At 32.6% G+C, this 20,991-nt stretch overlaps 1 protein-coding gene across 1 annotated transcript; it reads right to left on the bottom strand.

The window, feature by feature from the left end:
- Positions 1-3,192: 3,192 nt before the first annotated feature.
- On the bottom strand, positions 3,193-19,056 carry LOC143202679 (uncharacterized). The gene is made up of 10 exons (XM_076414352.1): positions 18,889-19,056; positions 17,218-17,458; positions 17,033-17,166; positions 14,682-14,982; positions 14,591-14,626; positions 10,091-10,181; positions 9,967-10,048; positions 3,849-4,089; positions 3,653-3,786; positions 3,193-3,580 (listed from the first exon to the last, which is right to left on the bottom strand). Exons 1-10 carry the CDS (start codon positions 18,950-18,952, stop codon positions 3,273-3,275), a joined length of 1,632 nt encoding a protein of 543 aa, XP_076270467.1. The 5' UTR covers positions 18,953-19,056; the 3' UTR covers positions 3,193-3,272.
- Between the last annotated feature and the right edge of the window lie 1,935 nt (positions 19,057-20,991).

Here is a 20,991-nt window from a genome sequence, read left to right as displayed (position 1 = left end):
GCCGATTGATTATCTAACTTTTACACAATTAATGGGCAGAGCGGTCATTTTCGATTACCAAATTTTGATTCTTTATTGCCTGGGTCAGTCTGTTGTCACTGTGTATGTCGATATCATAAAAGAAACACGAGAAAAGCGTTAGGTTTCATTTAAAACTGCATAAAGATAATTGTAATTATAAAAAGAAGTATTTGTTAAGGTTGTTAGTATTTGCTATGAAGTATTTGTTAAAGAATATATAAAGTAGCGTAGGGAAATATCGACTGAAAACAGTCGAAACAGTGGATAGTCGCAAAGCAGTCGAAACAGTCGATAGCCAAAAAATTAGTGACTGAAAATAGTAATTACTATTTTCAATCAAATAGACGGTTCGATTTTTTTTTTAATTCGTAATGTCAGAAGAAGATGTACGAACCCTTTCCTGTATAAATTGTGAAACATGAAAGGACGGAGATAATTGTTTGGAGCACTTAATTGTATATCTGTTTATATTTTCCAACGGTAGTATAAACGAGACGGATATGTACATATCCATTCACGCACTAACTTTAAAAAAGGAAAGGAATAAAATAATTACTGAGTACTAATAACATTCAATTTATAATTTCATTTTAAATGAAGTAGAATTACTTTAATATTTGAATGTTCTGTGGATCTGTAAAAAGGAATAGAATTTTTCTATGGAATGGAATAACCTACAAATGTTTTGTCGTAATTTAATATGTTAATTGCTATTTTTAATTAATATACTATAATAAATATAGACAATACAATGGAACTTAAACAAAACCTAAAAAAAACTAAAGAGGTACAATAACCATAAATACTAAATAAAAATTAAACATTTACCTAATCATAGAAAAAAAAACTAATCAATAACATAATTAAAAATGATCGCACAATAACTACTAGAGCTTTTTAAAATACAGTAAATGCTTTATCTATTATTGAACGGAAATATTTTTTAACAAAAATCGAGAGAGTAATGGAAATACTACCTATTATTGCCATAAAAAGAGTCAAAGTATTTTACTATTATAATTTACAATTTTTATCTTCAGTCGAACGAATAATAGCGACTGAAACAGTCGATAGTAAAAAGTAGTCAATTACTAAACAGTCGATATTCGTTTTCAGTCGATAGTTCTCAACACTAATATAAAAACTATTTCTTTATTCAGAACATTTTAAAGACATGGCAAAACATCTAAAGACATCACTTTTATATTTGGCCATCACTATACTTCAACCTCCTAAATTCTAGCATAAATAAAATACTTGGAAGAAATCAAAATCATTCCATCTTCGTCGTGGCATGTAAGAGGAGACGCGGTTTGTGAATAAGCAAAATTGTCTTCAGTTTATCTCGAATTCTAAATTATCAAATCTTCAACATCACTTAAAATATTCTAATATCCTTAAGAACCTTGACATTTGCATTCTCTCTATGTATAAACAGTATCCTTCTTTGAATCAAATTAATTTTACGACTAAAGTAGTTACGATAACATTATTTGAATAGTTCAGCGAATGATGAAACAATGAATAATGGAGCTAAGTAATCTTCAATAATTTCAGTTTTTCACGGTCAATGATTAATACTTGTGGCTAAATGTGTTGATAATTATTATTGAGATTCTTGTATGACATACACTCTTATGATTCTTATACATTATCAGAGTTAACTGACGATTGCATTTCTTTGAGGAAAGATGAGTGGCTTGCATTTGGACGTTTTAATAAGGTAAGAATTAATAGAATGTTACCCAAATAATACGCAGAATTGTTAAAACCTTATATTTCTATAGAAATCTATAGAAAATAGTCTCTATAGAAATAGTCATAATAATAAATAATAGTCACTGGGGGCCAAATCTGGAGAATACGGTGGATGAGGAACCAATTCGAAGCCTAATTCATGGATTTTTGCCATCATTTTCACTGACTTGTGACACGATGCATTGTCTTGGTGAAGCAGTACTTTCTTTTTCATCAAATACGGCCGTTTTTCGGCGATTTCGGCTTTCGAACGGTCGAATAACGCTATGTAATAGTCGCTGTTCATGGTCCTTCCTTTTACAAGGTACTCAATGAAAATTATTCTATGCGTATCCCATAATATAGACGCCATAGACTTGCCAGCCGACTGTTGCGTTTTCCCACACTTTGGAGCAGGTTCATTGCGTGCAGTCCACTCGGATGACTGTCGATTAGATGGAGTGAAATGATGGAGCCATGTTTCATACACTGTCTCATATCGGCGCAAAAACTCGGGGTTATTACGCTTGATCATCTTCAATCACTGCTCCGAATCATCAGCTCGTCGTTGTTTTTGGTCAAAAGTGAGCTCGCACATCCACTTTGCTTGAGTTTTCTCATACCCAAATAATCGTGAATGATATTATGTACACGTTCAGTTGATATATTTAGAGTGTCTGCTATTTCATTGAATTTAAATTTACGGTCATTCAAAATTATTTTGTGGATTTTTTTAATGTTTTCGTCCGTAACAACCTCTTTTGGGCGTCCACTGTGTTCACCGTTTTCGGTGCTCATTTCACCACGTCTAAACTTAACATATCAATCCTTGATGGTTGATTTTCCTGGGGCAGTGTCCGAAAACTCGGCATCAAGCCAAGTTTTTGCTTCAACTGTATTTTTTCCCTTCAAAAAGCAATATTTTATCAACACTAACAATTTTAATACTATTAGTGAGATATTATTTAATAAAAATCAGAGTTAAAAGGCAGCAAGGCCTTTAATTTTCTCCCAGTTAGCTGTTATTATTAGTTAATAGATAGGTAAATTAATGTTTAGAGCTTGAAAACTGGCTTTCATCAATTATTGTTTTAGTAAAGAAATGTTATAGAGTATTTAACTGCATCATGTGAATAAAGACAATGGTAACAACAACAAAACAATGACCTGGGAGTCATTTTGAGGGATAGGTCATGTGAATAGGGCAGTTGAATGATATGATACATTGAACTTTTGATGAAACGGTAAAGAAGAATGAATGATGTGCATGAGGATAATGATTTAATAAAATAATAATATTTTTTCTTCATAAGTTTAAAAATAATTAATAACATTGTTTGGATTAACAATGTAGCAATAACAAACTTTGGAATTTATTGGTAATTGTTTAGTGTTAATACAGGGATACTTTAAAAGGATTGTAAAAAAAGCATATTTACTAACATGTTAGACATTTTATTGGTAAAATAACAATTATCACAGTGGTTAACTACGTGCCAATATCCTAATTCATCTTATTTTTCGGGAAACAACTCGTCGTAGGTAAATCTACTAGTAATGATATTGGCGATATCCGAAAATTTCTCGGCTAAAGAGTCCTCCAACACCGGCTTGATTTCCTCAACGAACAAATTGGCATTCTCACGAACCACTTCATTGGTAGCCCTCGACAAAGTCGAAGTATTATCGGAGAAGAGGTTATCCAAATGGATGGTACTCTTTCCTAGATAGAGCTGGATGTTGAACTTGCCGAACTTCAGATGTTTCTCGCCATTTTTCTCTTCGATTCGACCGTTCATCGTACAATCGCAGATGTAGTCAGCTAAAAAAATAAGCACCTTCACCATTACATCATCAGGGCGCCTTCGCTATTTCGTTTTTTGTTAAAACTTACTGAAATTCCCGGTTATGATTCCTTGTCCTTTATATTTCAGAACGAGAATGTTCATGTCGATATCGTAATCGCCCTCGAAATCGATCTTGGGCAACTTAACTCTGAATATGAACTTGTTCTTTTTCAAATTTACCCTGTAAATTCATGTGTTAATAACAAAAATAAGTTTGTTCGAGTTAATCGACGATGCACTGACCGTAAATCCATTATTTCGAAGGCGGAGGCGCCGTGCACCTTAACGTTGGTGATATTGGCATCGATTTTGGCCTGGTTCGGTCCGCTGTTCAGAGTGATGGCGTCCAGAAAAAGGGGTTCGACTGCTGGCACGTTGATTTCGGGGATTCCGGCTTTCAGTTTTGGTCTGAGGGTCTCTACCGAGTTGATGATGCACTTGGCTAGGTCCGGATTGTTTTTGCTGCATATTTTTATGTAAGAGGCTGAAAATGTTAAAACTTGTTAAACTTTAAATACAGACAAGATACAATGTGGGGCAAAAGTCCCGCTACTACTTTCATTACCTATAACTTTGCTTTAAGAAAACATAAGTAAGTTTGGTTTTCATAAAAATTTTATTTGGTCTTTACATTTTTTTTGTTATGATTGAAAAATTATATGGGCTAAATGGTAACCGCGATGCGCTATGAAACTTTCGGTTCCTTTTAAGGCATTTTTAATAACATTCTGCAACATATGAGGCTGAATTTCTTCAATTTCGTGATAAATATTGTCTTTAAGATCGTTTGGGGCTAATTTACATAAACTTTTGATTTTAAAAAACCCCATAAGAAAATATCATTCAATAATTGAATTATTGAACGAGCTGTATGTGTGGCCTCATCTTGCTGAAACCACGTCTTCTAGTGGTTTGTCTTCCATTTCAGGCACAAGAGAATTTCGAATTCACTTTTTGGTACCGTGTAGCAGTAACAGTAACTGCAATACCTTGGTAATTTTTTAAAAAATGGACCAATGATGTTTCCAGCATGAATAGCATACCATACAGTTGTTTTTAGTGGATGCAATGATGTTTCATGAATTAACTGAAGATTCTGTGTTCCCCAAAAACGACTGTTCTGTTTATTGACGTGGCCACTGAGAAGAAAATCGGCTTCATCCCTCATTATCATTTTAGACGAAAAATCTTCATTAACACCAGGCAGCTTTAGAATTGTATTATTGTACTAAACTCATTGATCAGGATCTCTAGGTAGCAATAAGTTTTTATGGATTCTAGTATGCTAATATTGAATAATCGTCAACCATGTCAGTAAATTAACTGTTTTGTTTAATTGCCACTCCTTCAATGAAAATATTCGTATAAATTTCGCTTGATTTATAACTCTCTTGAACTCAAATTTTATGCCATTTTCATTGCCGCAACTTAAAGGATCTTTAAAATGTATATCATGAAGTGTCATAATATATCGTCGAACCAACCACTAAAGATAGTGATCGACCTTTCGTCAGTTTGATGTTCATATTGATTGCAAAAACGAAATTGCATCGTTCAAGGTAAATTATTAGTTATTAACCGGTTACAGTTATGACTATTATTGTTATTATTATTAGAAAATGTCGTAGTGGTCGCCGGTTATTTGCCTAGACGTTGCAAAATTAATTTCAAATATTTTTGTCGAGCTAACAGAAATCGGTGGTACGTATAGATAGTTGGGTAAGACTAGGTGTTTTGTAAGAACGGTAATTTTTCTCGTGTTTCCCAATGAGGTACGGTGTGATATACGAGGAAATGCTAATATAAAATCACTACAAACTTATAAAATGGAAATAATATCTAATCTTACCTAAGTTTTCCTTTAAATAAAAAGAGTTTGTATCAGAGTTCGTTGCTGTTGTTCGTCACATTCGAAATTGTTAAACTAATTTATTCATGAAAATTTATATTATAGCCTTCACTCGACTATGCCAAATATTGAGAGAACTCAGTTTTTACTAGATTGATCGATATATGACCTTCAAGTACTTCAGCTGATTATCTTTAATGATGTCAATAGACTTTCTAATTTTCTTCCTTTCTAATATGTAACAGATCAATTGAAAAGTCCCTGGCCTGACAAATAGATTTAGTTAACCCTAACCTTCGATAGATGCGTGTATAAATTTCACAGCTGTCGGATCATTAGTTTGTAAATTACAGCATTTTCAGGGAAGCAACTTTTGTTATTGTAACAAAAATTGATAAAAGGAATTTCGCGTGTTGATAAAATATTACTTTTTGAAGGAAAAAATACAGTTGAAGCAAAAACTTGGCTTGCTGCCGAGGTTCCGGACACTGCCCCAGGAAAATCAACCATCAAGGATTAGTATGCTAAGTTTAGACGTGGTGAAATGAACACCGAACATGGTGAACGCATTGGACGTCCAAAAGAGGTTGTTACGGACGAAAACATTAAAAAAATCCACAAACTGATTTTGAATGACCGTAAATTGAAATTGAATGATATAGCAAACACTCTAAAGATATCAACCGAACGTGTACATCATATCATTCATGAATATTTAGGTATGAGAAAGCTCTGTGAAAAGTGGGTGCCGCGCGAGCTCACTTTTGACTAAGTAATAAACTCGAATTTTTGCGTCGATATGTCACAATGGATGAAACATTGCTCCATCATTTCACTCCGAAGTCCAATCAACAGTCATCCGAGTGGACTGCACACGATGAATCCGCTCCAAAGTGTGGGAAAACGCAACAGTCGGCTGGTTAGGACTTCCTTGAAAAGGAAAGACAATGAACAGCGACTATTACATAGCGTTTTTGTATCGTCTGAAGGACAAAATCGCCGAAAAATGTCCGCATTTGAAGAAGAAGAAAGTTCTGCTTCTCCTAGACAATGCACCGTGTCACAAATCAGTGAAAACGATGGCAAAAATCCGTGAATTGGGCTTAGAATTGCTTTCTTCCACCGTATTCTCCGGATCTGGCTTTCAGTAACTATTTCCTGTTCTCAGATCTTAAAAGAATTCTCGCTGGGAAGAAATTTTCGTCGAATGAAGAGGTCGCCGGAAATGAGGCCTATTTTGGAAGGAATTTAAAGTTGAAGGGTCGCTATAATCAGTGTATCACCCTTGAAAGGAATTATGTTGAATAAAAAAACTAATTTTGCTAAAAAAATGAGTTTTACAATGGTAGGCCGGGGACTTTTTAATTGATCTCTTATATTAAGGTACCCGAAATAATACCAGGGATCTCCTTTGAATCTCTGGTATAATCTCTGTGAAATATATTAAATTGCATTTGCTGCGTTTAACTTTGTGAGTTACACTGGGGACACCATTGAACCACAAAATATTGGATAACAATTACTATCGAAGCAACAAATAGAGGTCTGATAAATACATTGTATCAGTGATCGATAATGATGCCTCAAATTAGCAGAGGCTCTGGAAAACATAAGGAAGTTTAGAAGGAGGTCTGAAAAAGCAATAAGTCAAGCTTGCTGAAAATTTTTTAATTCTTGAGAATTTTCTTTCGTAGCAAGTGTTATGTTGTCTTCCACAAAACCAGAAGTTTTAGACTTGTTCAACTGAAATAACGTGGATTATATCACTATATATCTAAACAGAGCACCAACATCAATGAAATTTTACTTCTTTTTACTTTCTTGAAGAACTAGTTTTGTTGCTATTTTTCCAACATTTTCCAATTAAAATTTTTGTCGCGTCCGTAAGCCAAACGCAAATTATCGAAGTTCAATTAAATAAAAATTATTTTTGCATCTATTAATATGCAGTTTCTGTACTGCGAATCCTTAGTCGACGACAATGATGTTTGAATAGATGTGAAGGCTGTTGCCTTCATTGTTAAGCAATATAAAAGATAATAAAAAGCTTAAACGATAAAAATAGATATGATAGTGAATAACTATTTGTTTATGTTATTTGTAGTTGTCAGGCATATTTTATTTTTAACATTAATTAAAAATGATTCAGTTAAAATACAGATATCAGTCCAAAAGGCAGGAGTTTCTTTTCAATGACCAAGTGATTTTCATATTTAATAAACGTTAGTCGAATCCAGTAGGCTTCGCTGTGACTCCCAAGAGTATTAACTTAAAGTATTCTTTAAACGTTTGTGTAAATATTGGACTATACCTCAATTATCTTTATAAATTATGGAGATTCTATCAGATTAACATACGAAAGTTGAAGCCCAATAGGATAATCAAGAATAAAGTTCAAATTGTTGGAAGTCTATATGTTTATCCACTGATTATAACTGATGATAGCTGCTATTAGTAGATGGTGAGGCAGTAAGACTCATTTGGTAGCCCAGGAACTGAAACATTTGGCTATCAAAATATATCAGTGTTAATTCAAAGAAAAGATATTTATATAGTTATCCTATATTATAATATGATAGCAGTATAGATGATATATAATGCAATAAAATAAAAATTAATAAATTATAAATGTAAAACTATAGCGAAAACAAATGTTTTTATATCAACAAAGATACACTGTTTTTATTTCCTTACAAATAAAGCAGTTTTGTATTAATAACTACCATCTATTACAAATATTAGTTATAATTAATAATATGTTTTAAAAAACGACTAAGGTAATGACAAGGACGAATTACTGTGAAAACCCAAATTGCCAATCGTCGACGTTTATTGATAATAATCAATCACGGTTACCAAACAGCGTCAACAATTAGCGATGTTCATAAAAACTGATTTGCTATTAGCCGGTTAAACGATTAGTTCACGCTATAATTATGTTTACTTTTGTAATATAAGCATTTATTTCCTTATTGGGTGAAAAATTAACGACATTTCACACAAATACTTTGAGAAAAAACATATTTATGTTTAGATATGTATTTTTGAACACTATTTTTCTATTTATTATACTATTTTTATACTATCAATATGTATATACATATCAATATATTGTTTAATTATTAATGATGATCATCTTTGGTATCTGAATAAAAATGTGTGCTCAAAAAATAGACTTAAACTATGTATTGTAGTAGCTCTACATTATAAGAAATATTACAGTTAGTTTCTGGTCTTTGCTCTTGAAGGAACTGCTTCAAAAAACATTTTAACTGCCGTAAAATGAAACTACACAATATTACTGATAATATAAAGACAAAAGAGAAAAGCTTTACCCATATTTTGTACAAGAAATGTGAGTCCTCAGATTATTGATAACTTATATAACATATAAAACAACATTTTGATAATATTACACCAAATTTTGAATATTTAAATACTTTACAACCTTATTATTTTAAAATATTAAAAATCATTAATGCAATAATTTCTAGTTCCACATCAAAAAGCTTAAAAAAACAATGGAAAAAAATAAATGTTAGATAGAAACATCAGTTTGGTTTTCCTAAGATGCGCAATACTAGATAGGACAAGTATACAGCAAACCAAGCAAACAAGAACGTAAACTTGAATTTCAAAAGCCTAATGATCATATTTATTTGCGAAAACAACGTTTAAATTTGACTAAAATTAACATATAACATTGGAGTCGAATTTATATCAACGTATATGTCAATATCTATGTAAATATATCGAAAATAACCTTACATTAGCACGATTCAATTAAAATACTTTTACTCTTATACCAGTTCTGAAAAATGCATAAATTCTTGGGTCCCCTTCTAAAATATCATAGCTTTTCGGTTTTCTCTTGCCGACTAACCCTATAACATTTCTGTAGCGCTGTGGTAAACATTGAGTTCATTATTATTAATTTGTTTTCGATGTTTTGACCAGTATATTTTTGGGTGATGGGTGATTGTGGTTCCAAGGACAAATTGTAATAATGACCATAAATAATTTGTTTTGCTGGCTGAAGAGCTTGACGAAAAAAATATTAAAGAAAATGGATTGCTGTAGTAAGAAGTGAAATGTGAAAGCTAAATTATTTTCTTTTCTGGTTTTTTTAAAAATAACACCGAATAAGTTTAGAAAATATAAAACTGATAATAATTATATCGAAATTGTATTAGTAGTGGTAAAATTAACATAGTAATAGTAATAATATTAAGAAAGAAGATGTAAAATATTAGTAAAATATAAAACAAATATCGCTAGATTTAGAACCAGAAGAATTAGAGCAAAATATCATAAAAGTTGTTGTGTCGAACTTTTTAAAATTATATATATTTAATTTCAAAAACTGATAAATAATAATGGACAATTGAACTAAAACAATAAAGTCTAAATCCAATTAAAAAGAATTATAAGTACATAAGTTATTAGCATAAAAGTATAATGTTATTAAAAACCAAAATAATATTCATATACACATTCAACCAATGTACTTACGAATCTCGCCAAGAACTGTTCCCAACAGAAAACAAGCGACAACCAACGTCTTCATCTTATCGGTCGATGATTTTCGAGTGATCTGCACTTGTCAATCGATGGTTCTTGACTAGGACCCACTGACCTGATCGGTGTTGGTTACCGCATCGACACCCAATGAATTTTGTCGAGTCAAGCCACCGGCGTCAACTAGCTTAACAAGTTTGATGATTGTGCTGGGCCAAGAGATATAATTATAGGCCTTGAAATAATTCGCCAAAATTTTAAATGTATGTACATACTAACGATGTATTAGTAGCAGGAGTTAGAAGAACTATCAGCGTTTGAACTATTACGTAGTTCCTTTTGCAGGATTTTAGGTTTATTTTATTTTTAGGTCACCCAAAACTTCCAAAAATTGAAAAATGTATAGTAGTTAAAGTGATCAATAGATTATGAAATATGAGAAAGTTCTTAGTTATATATATTACACTAGCGACCCGCCCCGGCTTCGCACGGGTGCAATGCTGATACTAAATTAAATACACTACAGAAAAAATATGAACGTTGTATATAAAAACATAGCGGCCCGCTCCGACTTTGCACGGGCATAAAATATATATGCCTATGTCACTCAATGAAAACATGATTAAAATCGATCCAGTATTTTTGGTTCATTCATTACTGCCCTTGGCCTGCACGCATTAAATTTGGAGTAAAACAATTCCTCTTCCCCTATACTTACTATGAAGATTTCCTGCTATCTTTGGAATATCTAAATTCATACAATTTTTATTACATTACACATTTTTAAACGCAAATTTTAAATTTGTAAGATCTCCGAAAATATTTGTTTAATTTACATGCTGTAAGGAACCATATTGATCTATATTAATTACACACTGTATTTAAGGTACTTAATTCGATAAGGATTAATGCCGTATTGCTTAAAATAGCTTCGTAAATAAGCCATTTTCTCACGTAAAAAGTAAACAATAAAAATGGTTAATGTGGGTTATCCCTAAAAGATAAACATATACCATCCCGGACTTTTTTGTAGACCTTTTTATGGTGTACAATACTGTAGTACATTAATTTGATCTAACCCGTAGGGTTAGGCAGCGTTTTTGCTAATTGCTAAATAAGCCTAAAAAAATAGGTTAATTTACGACATCACGTTAGAAACCTCTAAAATTAGCAATGTTGCCTTAGTATATTATGCATGTATTATACATATAAACCTTCCTCTTGAATCACTCTATCTATTGAAAAAAACCGCATCAAAATCCGTTGCGTAGTTTTAAAGATTTAAGCGCACATAGGGATATAGGGACAGAAAAGGCGACTTTGTTTTATACTATGTAGTGATATCAAAATTGAAAATTAAAATAAAACCAAAGCGATTTCCTAAATTAAAATAAAATTATAACTACTTAAGATACAGTTAAGAATACCTTTATACCCAAAACAAGTTCTTGTAGTTTGGTTCTCTTCAATCTTCTAATTTCTTGCGTGTTGTCCAGTAGCTGTATTGCTTCCACTTTGCTGTGATTTAGTAACCTTATTTCACGTTTCAAGGCAATCTTCGATCGCTTCGTATATCCATTTCATGTTGAAGTCATCGTACAGCTCCTCGTTGGTTATATAGCGATAACCATTAGTAATTAATCGTAGAACTTTGTTTTCAGTGTGTTGGATTACTAGTTGATATGATGTTTTAGTGCAACCCCATATTTGCACGTTAGTTGAGAGTATCTTCCGATTAACCAGTACAGTTGCTTAACATCGAGTTTAATCTGCTCTGCTTTTTGTCTAACGTGATGTTTCCAATTTATTCTACCATCGAGATGTATGTCGAGGTATGTAGTTCATTGAGCTGATATGATTAGATTTTTACCATTTCGTCGCAACGCAAAATTAATATGGTCTATAGTTCATTTGTAGATCTTGTTGACTGCTACTTGTACTTTTTCTACAGCTTTAGAGAGAGACTATTTTGCCATGATAACTGTGTCGTCGGCAAAAGTTCCAAATACTGTTTCTTAGTTGTTGGAATATCAGCAGTATAGATCTGATACAGAAATGGTCCCAAGACACTACCCTGTGGAACTCCACTCGAAATGGGTTCAAGTGATGAGAATGTCTTAGATATAATGCATTTTTTTGAACACTCTGAAAAGAGATGTGAACCTAAACCTGGTGAGTAAACTGGATATTAAAGCAACTCATATTTTATTTTAACTTAATGAGTTATTATTTGAATTTATTGTTTTACTTGGTTGGAGTCGGAGGTCACCTCATTCCATTTCAAATAAATTCCTGTTTTATTTCGGTATCAAAACGACAAGTCTCATCGTGATAAAAATGATGGAACGATGTATAAAATCTTTTAAATCCTTATTAAAATGACGTCAGAAAGGTTTTTGCTTCATTATAAACAAATTCAACAGCCAGTATTCAAATTAAATTGAATTTAGTCATACATTTTTAGCAAAATGTTCTTATAAAAGGTGAACGTACCATGAGTTTATTGAGCATTCAGAAAAAGTTAGGGAAAAATGTCTTGCACTGAAAATTCTAATTCAGCAATGGAAGCAATTTTGTTCGCATGATGCGTATTTAGTTTAGTATGATGCTATGAACTTCTTCGCCGTCCTGATGTTCAATGATGAAAGCGCTGTATTCGCTAATACATAATTGAAGCTTCTTCATTGCTTATTCATAGGACTCCAGATCAATTGAAAAGTTCCCTGACTGACACATAGATGGCGCTACTATAATTAAATCCATATGTTTTTAGTTAACCCTAACCCTCAAAAGATGCGTGTGATCATTAGTTAGCTGTCGGATCATTAGTTTGTGAATTATAGCATTTTGAGTGAGGCAACTTTTGTTATTGTTAAAAAAATGGATATAAACGAATTTTGCGTGTTGATAAAATATTACTTTTTGAAGGGAAAAAATACAGTTTAAGCAAAAACTTGGATTGATGCTGAGTTTCCGGACACTGCCCCAGGAAAATCAACCATCAATTATTGGTATGCTAAGTTTAGACGTGGTGAAATGAGCACCGAAGACGGTGAACGCAGTGGACGCCCAAAAGAGATTGTTACCGACGAAAACATTTAACAAATCAACAAAATGATTTTGAATGACCGTAAATTGAAATTGAATAAAATAGCAGATACTCTAAAGAAATCAACTGAACGTGTACATCATATCATTCACGAATATTTGGGTATGCGAAAGCTCTGTGCAAAGTGGGTGCCGCGCGAGCTCACTTTTGAGCAAAAACAAGGACGAGTTAATGATTCGGAGTAGTGTTTGAACATGATCAAGCGTAATAAACCCGAGTTTTTACTTCGATATGTGACAATATATGAAACATGGTTCGATCATTTCACTCCGAAGTCCAATAGACAGTCATCCGAGTGGACTGCACATGATGAACCCGCTCCAAAACGTGGGAAAACGCAACAGTCGGCCGACAAGGTTATGGCGTCTGTATTTTGGGATGCACATGGAATAATTTTCATTGACTACCTTGTAAAAGGAAGGACCATCAACAGCGACTTTTTCATATAGTTATTGGACTGTTTGAAGGACACAATCGCCAAAAAAACGGCCGCATTTGAAGAAAAAGGAAGTGCTGCTTCAGCAAGACAAAGCACCGTGTCACAAGTCAGTGAAAACGATAGTAAAAATCCATGGATTGGACTTCAAATTGGTTCCTCATCCACCGTAATCTCCAGATCTGGCCCCCCCAGCGACCATTTCCTGTTCTCAGATCTCAAAAGAATGCCCGCTGGGAAGAAATGTTCGTCGAATAAAGAGGTGATCGACGAAACTGAGGCCTATTTTGAAGCAAGGGACAAATCGTACTACAAAAATGGTATCGAAAAGTTGGATGGTCGCTATAACCAGTGTATCACCCTTAAAGGGAATTATGTTAAATAAAAAAAAACTAATTTTGCCAAAAAAATGTATTTTATTATGGTAGGCGGGTACTTTTCAATTGACCTGTTAAGAATTAATGAAGAAAAGACCAAAACATTAATAATTGAAAAACTTCCTGTTATTATAAAGGTTCATATCAATAAGGTTCAGTCAGAGCAAGTGCGGGAAATCAACTATTTGGAATCAGTAATGCGGGAGAAGACAGTAGCTCACTTGAACAGCTTGGAAACGATATGGATCGAAATCATCGAAATCTTTCCGAATAATAGAAGACTAAACTAAACTATATTGAGAGAAAGTCCTATTAGATTTCTAGAATTAGAATATTGTTTATAGACATACCAAGGTCTACTACTATATTTTTTCGGTTAATCAACAGTCCAATAATCAAAAAGTAAAACATCACATGAATATAATAGCATCATATTTTAATGAACATAAAAACTGACTGAGCAACATATTATTTCATTAATCAAACAGCAACAAATGTTTAATAATATACCACGTCTTTGTTCGAAATGAGTTATTTAAGTGACCATATAGCTACCGAAATGTTGTCTGATGATAATTAGCAGGTTTTAATTGCATGACAATAGAAAAACACGAATAAAATGAACCATGGGAAGCTGTTAATTAAAAAAAAATTATGTAAACAGTTTATTTGTTTTTGTTCTCTCGTTGGTTAAGTCATCCTTGAATGCATACAATGTCATTTTTTTCTTTTCTATATAAAAGTATTTATTATTGACTACATAGAACATTTTTATATGAATATTTACTGAGGGAACAGTTCGTCGTATGGATATCGATCCATGATGCTGTTCGCGATTTTCGTAAATTTCTCGGCCAAGCCTTGTTCCAGAGTCGGTTTGATCTCGTCTATCAGCACATCGGTGTTTTGCTCGATCAAATCCTGGGAGGCTCGAGCTAGGACCTCACCATTATCACTGAAAAGATTCCCCAGGAATAGCTGACTCTTCCCAGTCTGTAGCGTCAACGTGAACTTGCGAAAATGCAGATACGTTTTGTTATTTCGTTCTACCTTATCCGCCTTCATTAAGCAGTTGAACACATAATTGGCTGAAACAAATTGATTACATTTTTTAATAATTTAATAATTTTCCATCGACAATGCAATTTTTGGTCAAAAATCAAGCTATAAGAGCTTATTTTGTGAGAATATAAAACTAACTGTTTCCTTTGTATCATAAACATTTCTCTAATTTTATGTTCGAGGTTTTCGAGTAATTACTCAATCGCAGTTTAATGGAATTTATACCTGACGAATTATTTTTTAAAAAATGGATTATTTGGTTGTCATTATATACTGTATAAATTTTAGAGGTCTCAGTAACATTTGCCTATTCTCTTTCTCCAATAATGAATTTGATGTTTATAACGAACCACGAATTCACGATATTTTCAAATCTGACATATGACACACACCTCAGATACCTAAATACATCTTGAATTTAGATATTTACAATTTCTGGCTGCCCTATCACCGTGACTTCCATCTTATTCATTATCATTCCATGTCGTCCCAGTTAAAATATATCAATTAAATTATTTTGTAGATGCTCTCATCTATCAGCTGGTATTGAAAATCATTTACAACAGTTTTCCATATGTTTATATCCTCTGTGCGTGTATTGTCTATTTGACCTTTCTTCGTTATTTTATCAATTAATATTATAAATAGGGTTGTACTTAAATTTATGCCTTAATAGTCGTCATGGATATTTGTGGCGTCGAAACTCGGAGAGGTTTAATGGAACTTCCAGACATTGTCTTAAAAATAATTCATTTTTTAAAGGCATAAAATAAGACCAAGGATAAACTATTTGAATTTGTGTATCTTGATGAAACTTTAATATTTCAAAATGGTTCATTGTGGTACTCTTGTCAAGACATTAACAAAAAAAGTAAAAACAAAAATTAATTGAAAATGGTAAAAGTTACAATGGCCTTCGATTAGGTTTTTGGTCATTATATTTATTAATAATTAATTGCAGATATATTGCTCGTTGAGTAGGATATTCCATCAAAAACTATTTGAATATGTAGAAGGAAGCATTGTCAACCATAACACCTTCGGTTTGGATGAACTCGCTAAGACATACAGAGGAAGTAATTGATAAATGGTGGAATCGTGAACATGTTTTAGACAGATTAGAAATTGAATTGGACAGTGAGTCGGAAAGTGAAAGTGACTGAAGAAATCTTTCAAGATCTGTGATAATGCTGTGCAATGCTGGCAATTCATGAGACAGTGTGATGAGAGTGGAAACAGCTAAAGGTATGCACGTAATTAATTTAATATAACTGTAGAAAATGGTATGGTAGGGCGTGAAAGATTTCTGTGCACAGATATGATTCTAAATGTTCAAAATTAAACATGAGCATTAGGTTATTACGTATGAGGAATGAATGAATACTAACTAAGAATGAACGTGAATGTTTTTTCGATATGGTAAATGCATTAGACAGAATTCAGTGATTAATTTTGTGATGAACGGTGTACACAGATAGTATCAGAAGAAATAAAATATACAGGGATACCAAGACGACTTGACAAGTAAACACACCATCGAAGGAAACAAGAGAATTTGCTCTTCTTGAATATAAATATGCTCTCGAATGAACGTAAAATATGTTTCTCAGGTATACAATTGTTAATTAGGTGGACTAAGCCTCCAGGGTGATACGACTACATAAAAAACTGTGGAAAGAGTTCAATGTAATCAAAAACAAATCTAACCTACAAACTATTATACCTGTGTTCTTAATTGTAGTTTTAAGTCATTCGATAATATATGTATTAGATGTACTATAATGTTAAAATACATTATACTTGATAACAGTATTTTTGATAAATTATTTTATTTACATTAGAATTATCTTGTTTGTCAAAGCCAAATTGAACTAAAACTCAAGGTTGATGCGGCAACATTGCAATGTTTTGACATCACAAGTATCCATGACGCACTACTAAAAAAAGTTTAAATAGATTATATATAGAAAGAGAGAGAGAAAATAAGTTTCATATTGTTTAAAGTTACATAAACTGATTGTATACCCTGGACTATACAAAACAAACAAACAAAATACAAAAAAACCTGCAACTTACTAAAAGTTCCATTGATTGGACCTCTTCCTTGATATTTAATAAAGAGTACATTCATATCCAGTTCGTAGTTGCCCTCAAAATACAGCGTCGGAATGGTGAACTGAGTCAAAAAACGCGTCCTCTTCAAGTCAGCCCTGTAACAAACGAAACTCGGATTCCGCTCGGCTCTAAAAGTCACCACTCACTTCAAATCGTTGATTTTAAAGGTCGTAGGACCGTGTACCAGTAGATTGCTGATGTTGGCGTTGATCCTGGCTTGATTCGGGCCACTGTTCAGTCGGATCTCGTTGAGAGGTAGTGGTTCTAGGGAAGGTACGTTCAGCTCCGGGATGCCTTCTTTCAGTTTAGGTCGGAGGTACTCGATGGACTCCCGCAAGCATTGCGAAACGTTTGGGTCGGTCCTTTTACATAGTTTGATGTAAGAAGCTAGCAGAGATAATAATTGATTAGTTATAGTCTATTCAAAGTGTATTTGTATATGCGTCATCGAAATTTGTGACGTCAAAACGTCGCAATGTTGCCTCGTCAACTCTGAGTTTTAGTTCAGTTTGGCTTTGACAAACAACAAAATCCTAATGTAAATAAAATAACTGAACAAAATATGTGTTATAATACATAATTTATTTTAACATTATAGTACATCGGAACGTTACGGTCGTCTTTACCGTTAATTACACAGCCATAATAGTTTATAGGTTAGAGTTATAACCTCTTATCACTATTGCTTTCTAGAATTTGACAGTCTCATTCTTTTACGTATTCGAACTAATCAGACAACATTGTGTCTCTTTTTAACTCGAATAAAATGAGATGGAAAATATGTTCTGATCCTAAAACGAATTTACAAATTGCGACAGGCAATACATTAAACATCTTGATGACGCATATACAAGGAAATTTTGAATAAACTATAGGAATGTGCTGGTTTACTAAATACTGATCTGTTTTACCGATGAATAAATAATTGATATACAGAAATCTACAATATCGTGTAGAAAGAAGAACTGCTACGTTAAAATAGGCAAATAATCCTTATTGTACAGATAAATAAAAAAGAGATTGTTATAATTTTAGAGCGATATCGCTCTGTGCACAGCCATGAAGATATAACAGCAAATTATAGAAAATCGTCTAAAATCAGTAGTTGATAAGTTAATAACAGAATGGCAGAGCTGGTAATGAAAGCAAAGAAGTATACATGATCATTTATTTAGTATAACAGGTCAATTTAAAAATCCCCGGCCTGACACACAGATGGCGCTACTAGAATTAAATCCATATATCTTTAGTTAGTCCTCACCATCAAAAGATGTATGTATAAATTTGACAGTTGCCGGATCATTAGTTTATAAATTATAGCATTTTCAGTGAAGCAACTTTTGTTATTGTAAAAAAATGGATGAAAAGGAATATCGCGTGTTGATAAAATATTGCATTTGGAAGGGAAAAAATTCAGTTGAAAATTGAATGAACATGAACTTCCGCAAGCAGACAACGTTAAATATCTGGGAATAAATTTCCATCGATGTTTGACATGGAAGAACATATAATGACAAAACGCAAACAGCTTGGGCTTAAACTAAAATAAATGTATTGGCTGAAAGGGTGTAAATTTAAATTATCATTAGATAACAAGGTTTTGCTGTATAAGTCAATACTTAGGCCCATTAGGACCTATGGAGTGTGATTCTAGTATTAAGTGTATTTTTAGTGTATTTGGTTAATGTAATCAACGAGATTTAATATTTCATGACACATGTCTCAACATTTATTTCAAACGCAATATTTTTGTAGCGACTTTTTCTTTTTTTGTATTTGATTCAAAAGTTACTTAAAATATTTTCTTGTTTACTCACGTATATTGGCATCAACCAAACCGCATCCCAGAAATCCCAAAACAAAAATCAACAGCGACTTCATCCTCACTCTGTTGTGTACGGAACACAAACTACTTCTATCAATCTGTACCTTGAAGATTATCCGTAGACCCTAAGTCTTGTGACACAGTAAGGCATTGAATGAATCAGATTATGGTATACAAATGAGATTTTAAATGCAGGTTAATTAATATGTTAGTCAGGCACCGCAGAGTGTCCATACGATTTTTGTTTATAACCACGGCTTGAATATATTTACCAGGCCATAATTGATTTATTAAAATATCGCTTCAGCTTAAATGGTTCTATGAATATGTTCAAGCGTCAATTCAATAAACGTCGTCAATTGCCAATAAACATAATAATAATAATAATAATAATATATATATATATATATATATATATATATATATATATAAAGATAAAAATCTAATACCAACAAACCAGTTTGGGTTTATTAACAAGCACTCAACAATTGACCAGGTCCATAGAATAATATATGTTATTGAAAAAGCGTACGAAAGTAAAAAAGTATGCTCAGCCATGTTCTTAGATGTAGCACAAGCCTTCGATAAGGTTGGCATGAAGGCCTTGTTCATAAACTACAGAAAATGCTATCAAAACCATACACCGAACTACTGAAAACGTGCATTACAGCCTGTTACTGTTTAGAGTTAAACAAGAAGAAACTTACCCTACATTAAAAGAAGCAAAAGCAGGTGTGCCACAAGGAACTGTACCGAGATCACAATACTTGTGATGTACGATAAATGTAGAATATTACGATGGCTACATTTGCTGATGATACTGCGATTATAACTGTCGGAGACAATAGTGCAGAAGCCACACGAAAATTACAACAGGCAAGTGTCAATATAAATAATTGAACACAAGCTTGGAAAATAAAAAATAACGAAAATAAATCTGTGCATGTGCATTCACCTATTAATAACCCGTCATTCCATATAGCAACAACGTTAAGTATATCGGAATGAATATTGATGGAAAACTTCTCAGAAAGGAATATATAAAAAAGAAAACAAAAAGAAATGGAATTGAAATTTACGAAAATGTATTGGCTATTTGGAAGAAAATCACAATTATCAGTATATAATAAATTGCTATTGTATAAGCAAATACTGAAACCTATATGAACATAAGGAGTTCAATTATGGGGATGTTTTGCAAAGAGTCGTAAACAATATACAAATTTTTCAGAACAAAGTCCTGAGAAGTAATGTGGGTGCACCCAAATACTACAGGACTGACTACCTACATCGAGACCTTCAGATACCCACAGCTAGTCAAGAAATCAAGAGAATTGTAAGGAGGCATGAGGAAAGTCTCTATTCTCATGAGAATATTGAAGTATTGCAACCTTTAGATACCACCAGAGCAGGACACAAACTCAAAAGAATCAAACCATCTGATCTTGTGTAGTGTTGTGTAGTGAGGTGCATATATTAAAACATTCAGCAGTGACATGTATAAACATTATTTCACCAGAGACTGAGATAGGGCCGATGGGTCCTCCTAAATATATACCTAGATTTAAGTTATCATAAAGACTAATTGTAGGTTAGTCGGAAACGATTAGTAAGAATGTAATAATTAAATATTAAAAGATATATTGTTTTTAAGGTTTAGATCTAAGATTTCAGACCCAAACTTAATTAGCATTTAATAGATGTATTCTCATTGGTGCCTCCACATAATTTTAAAACACGGTTATAACCTATATATAAATATAAACATCTTCTATGCTTAAAAAGCATTAGAAGCAATAATATTAAAAAAATAAATATACGTTTATATTTCAAAATAGATGATAAATCAATGTCTTTCCTTTGTCTTGAAATAATTCATTTGATAACAAGTTAGGCAATAAGTAATAATCATATGGAAGAATGTCTCAACTATACGGTGGATACAGCAAAACCTTCAATTTTTTAAATTTATAATTAAATAAATAATTAAAATATTGTACAATGTACAACACACACATGATAAATAGTTTCGGTTGGTAGTATAACCATAATTAAAGAATATTTAACAGCGCAATTTGTTGGAAGTAACAGACAA

This window comes from Rhynchophorus ferrugineus, unplaced genomic scaffold (assembly GCF_030347505.1).
Source record: "Rhynchophorus ferrugineus isolate W39M unplaced genomic scaffold, kcgeb_rfMv2 rfM9, whole genome shotgun sequence".
NCBI lineage: Eukaryota > Metazoa > Arthropoda > Insecta > Coleoptera > Curculionidae > Rhynchophorus > Rhynchophorus ferrugineus.
The sequence above is the reverse complement of the archived record's forward strand: the minus strand, read 5'-3'. Positions and strand labels throughout refer to the sequence as shown.

Bases quoted from the DNA above. Each gene is read 5' to 3' on its own strand.
- LOC143202679 (XM_076414352.1), bottom strand. From the start codon at position 18,952: ATGAAGTCGCTGTTGATTTTTGTTTTGGGATTTCTGGGATGCGGTTTG. The intron at 14,627-14,681 runs GTAAATATTCAT...ACTTTTATATAG, and splicing joins TACGACGAACTGTTCCCTCA to AAAAGAAAAAAATGACATTG. The intron at 10,049-10,090 runs GTCAGTGGGTCC...TGACAAGTGCAG, and splicing joins CGGTAACCAACACCGATCAG to ATCACTCGAAAATCATCGAC.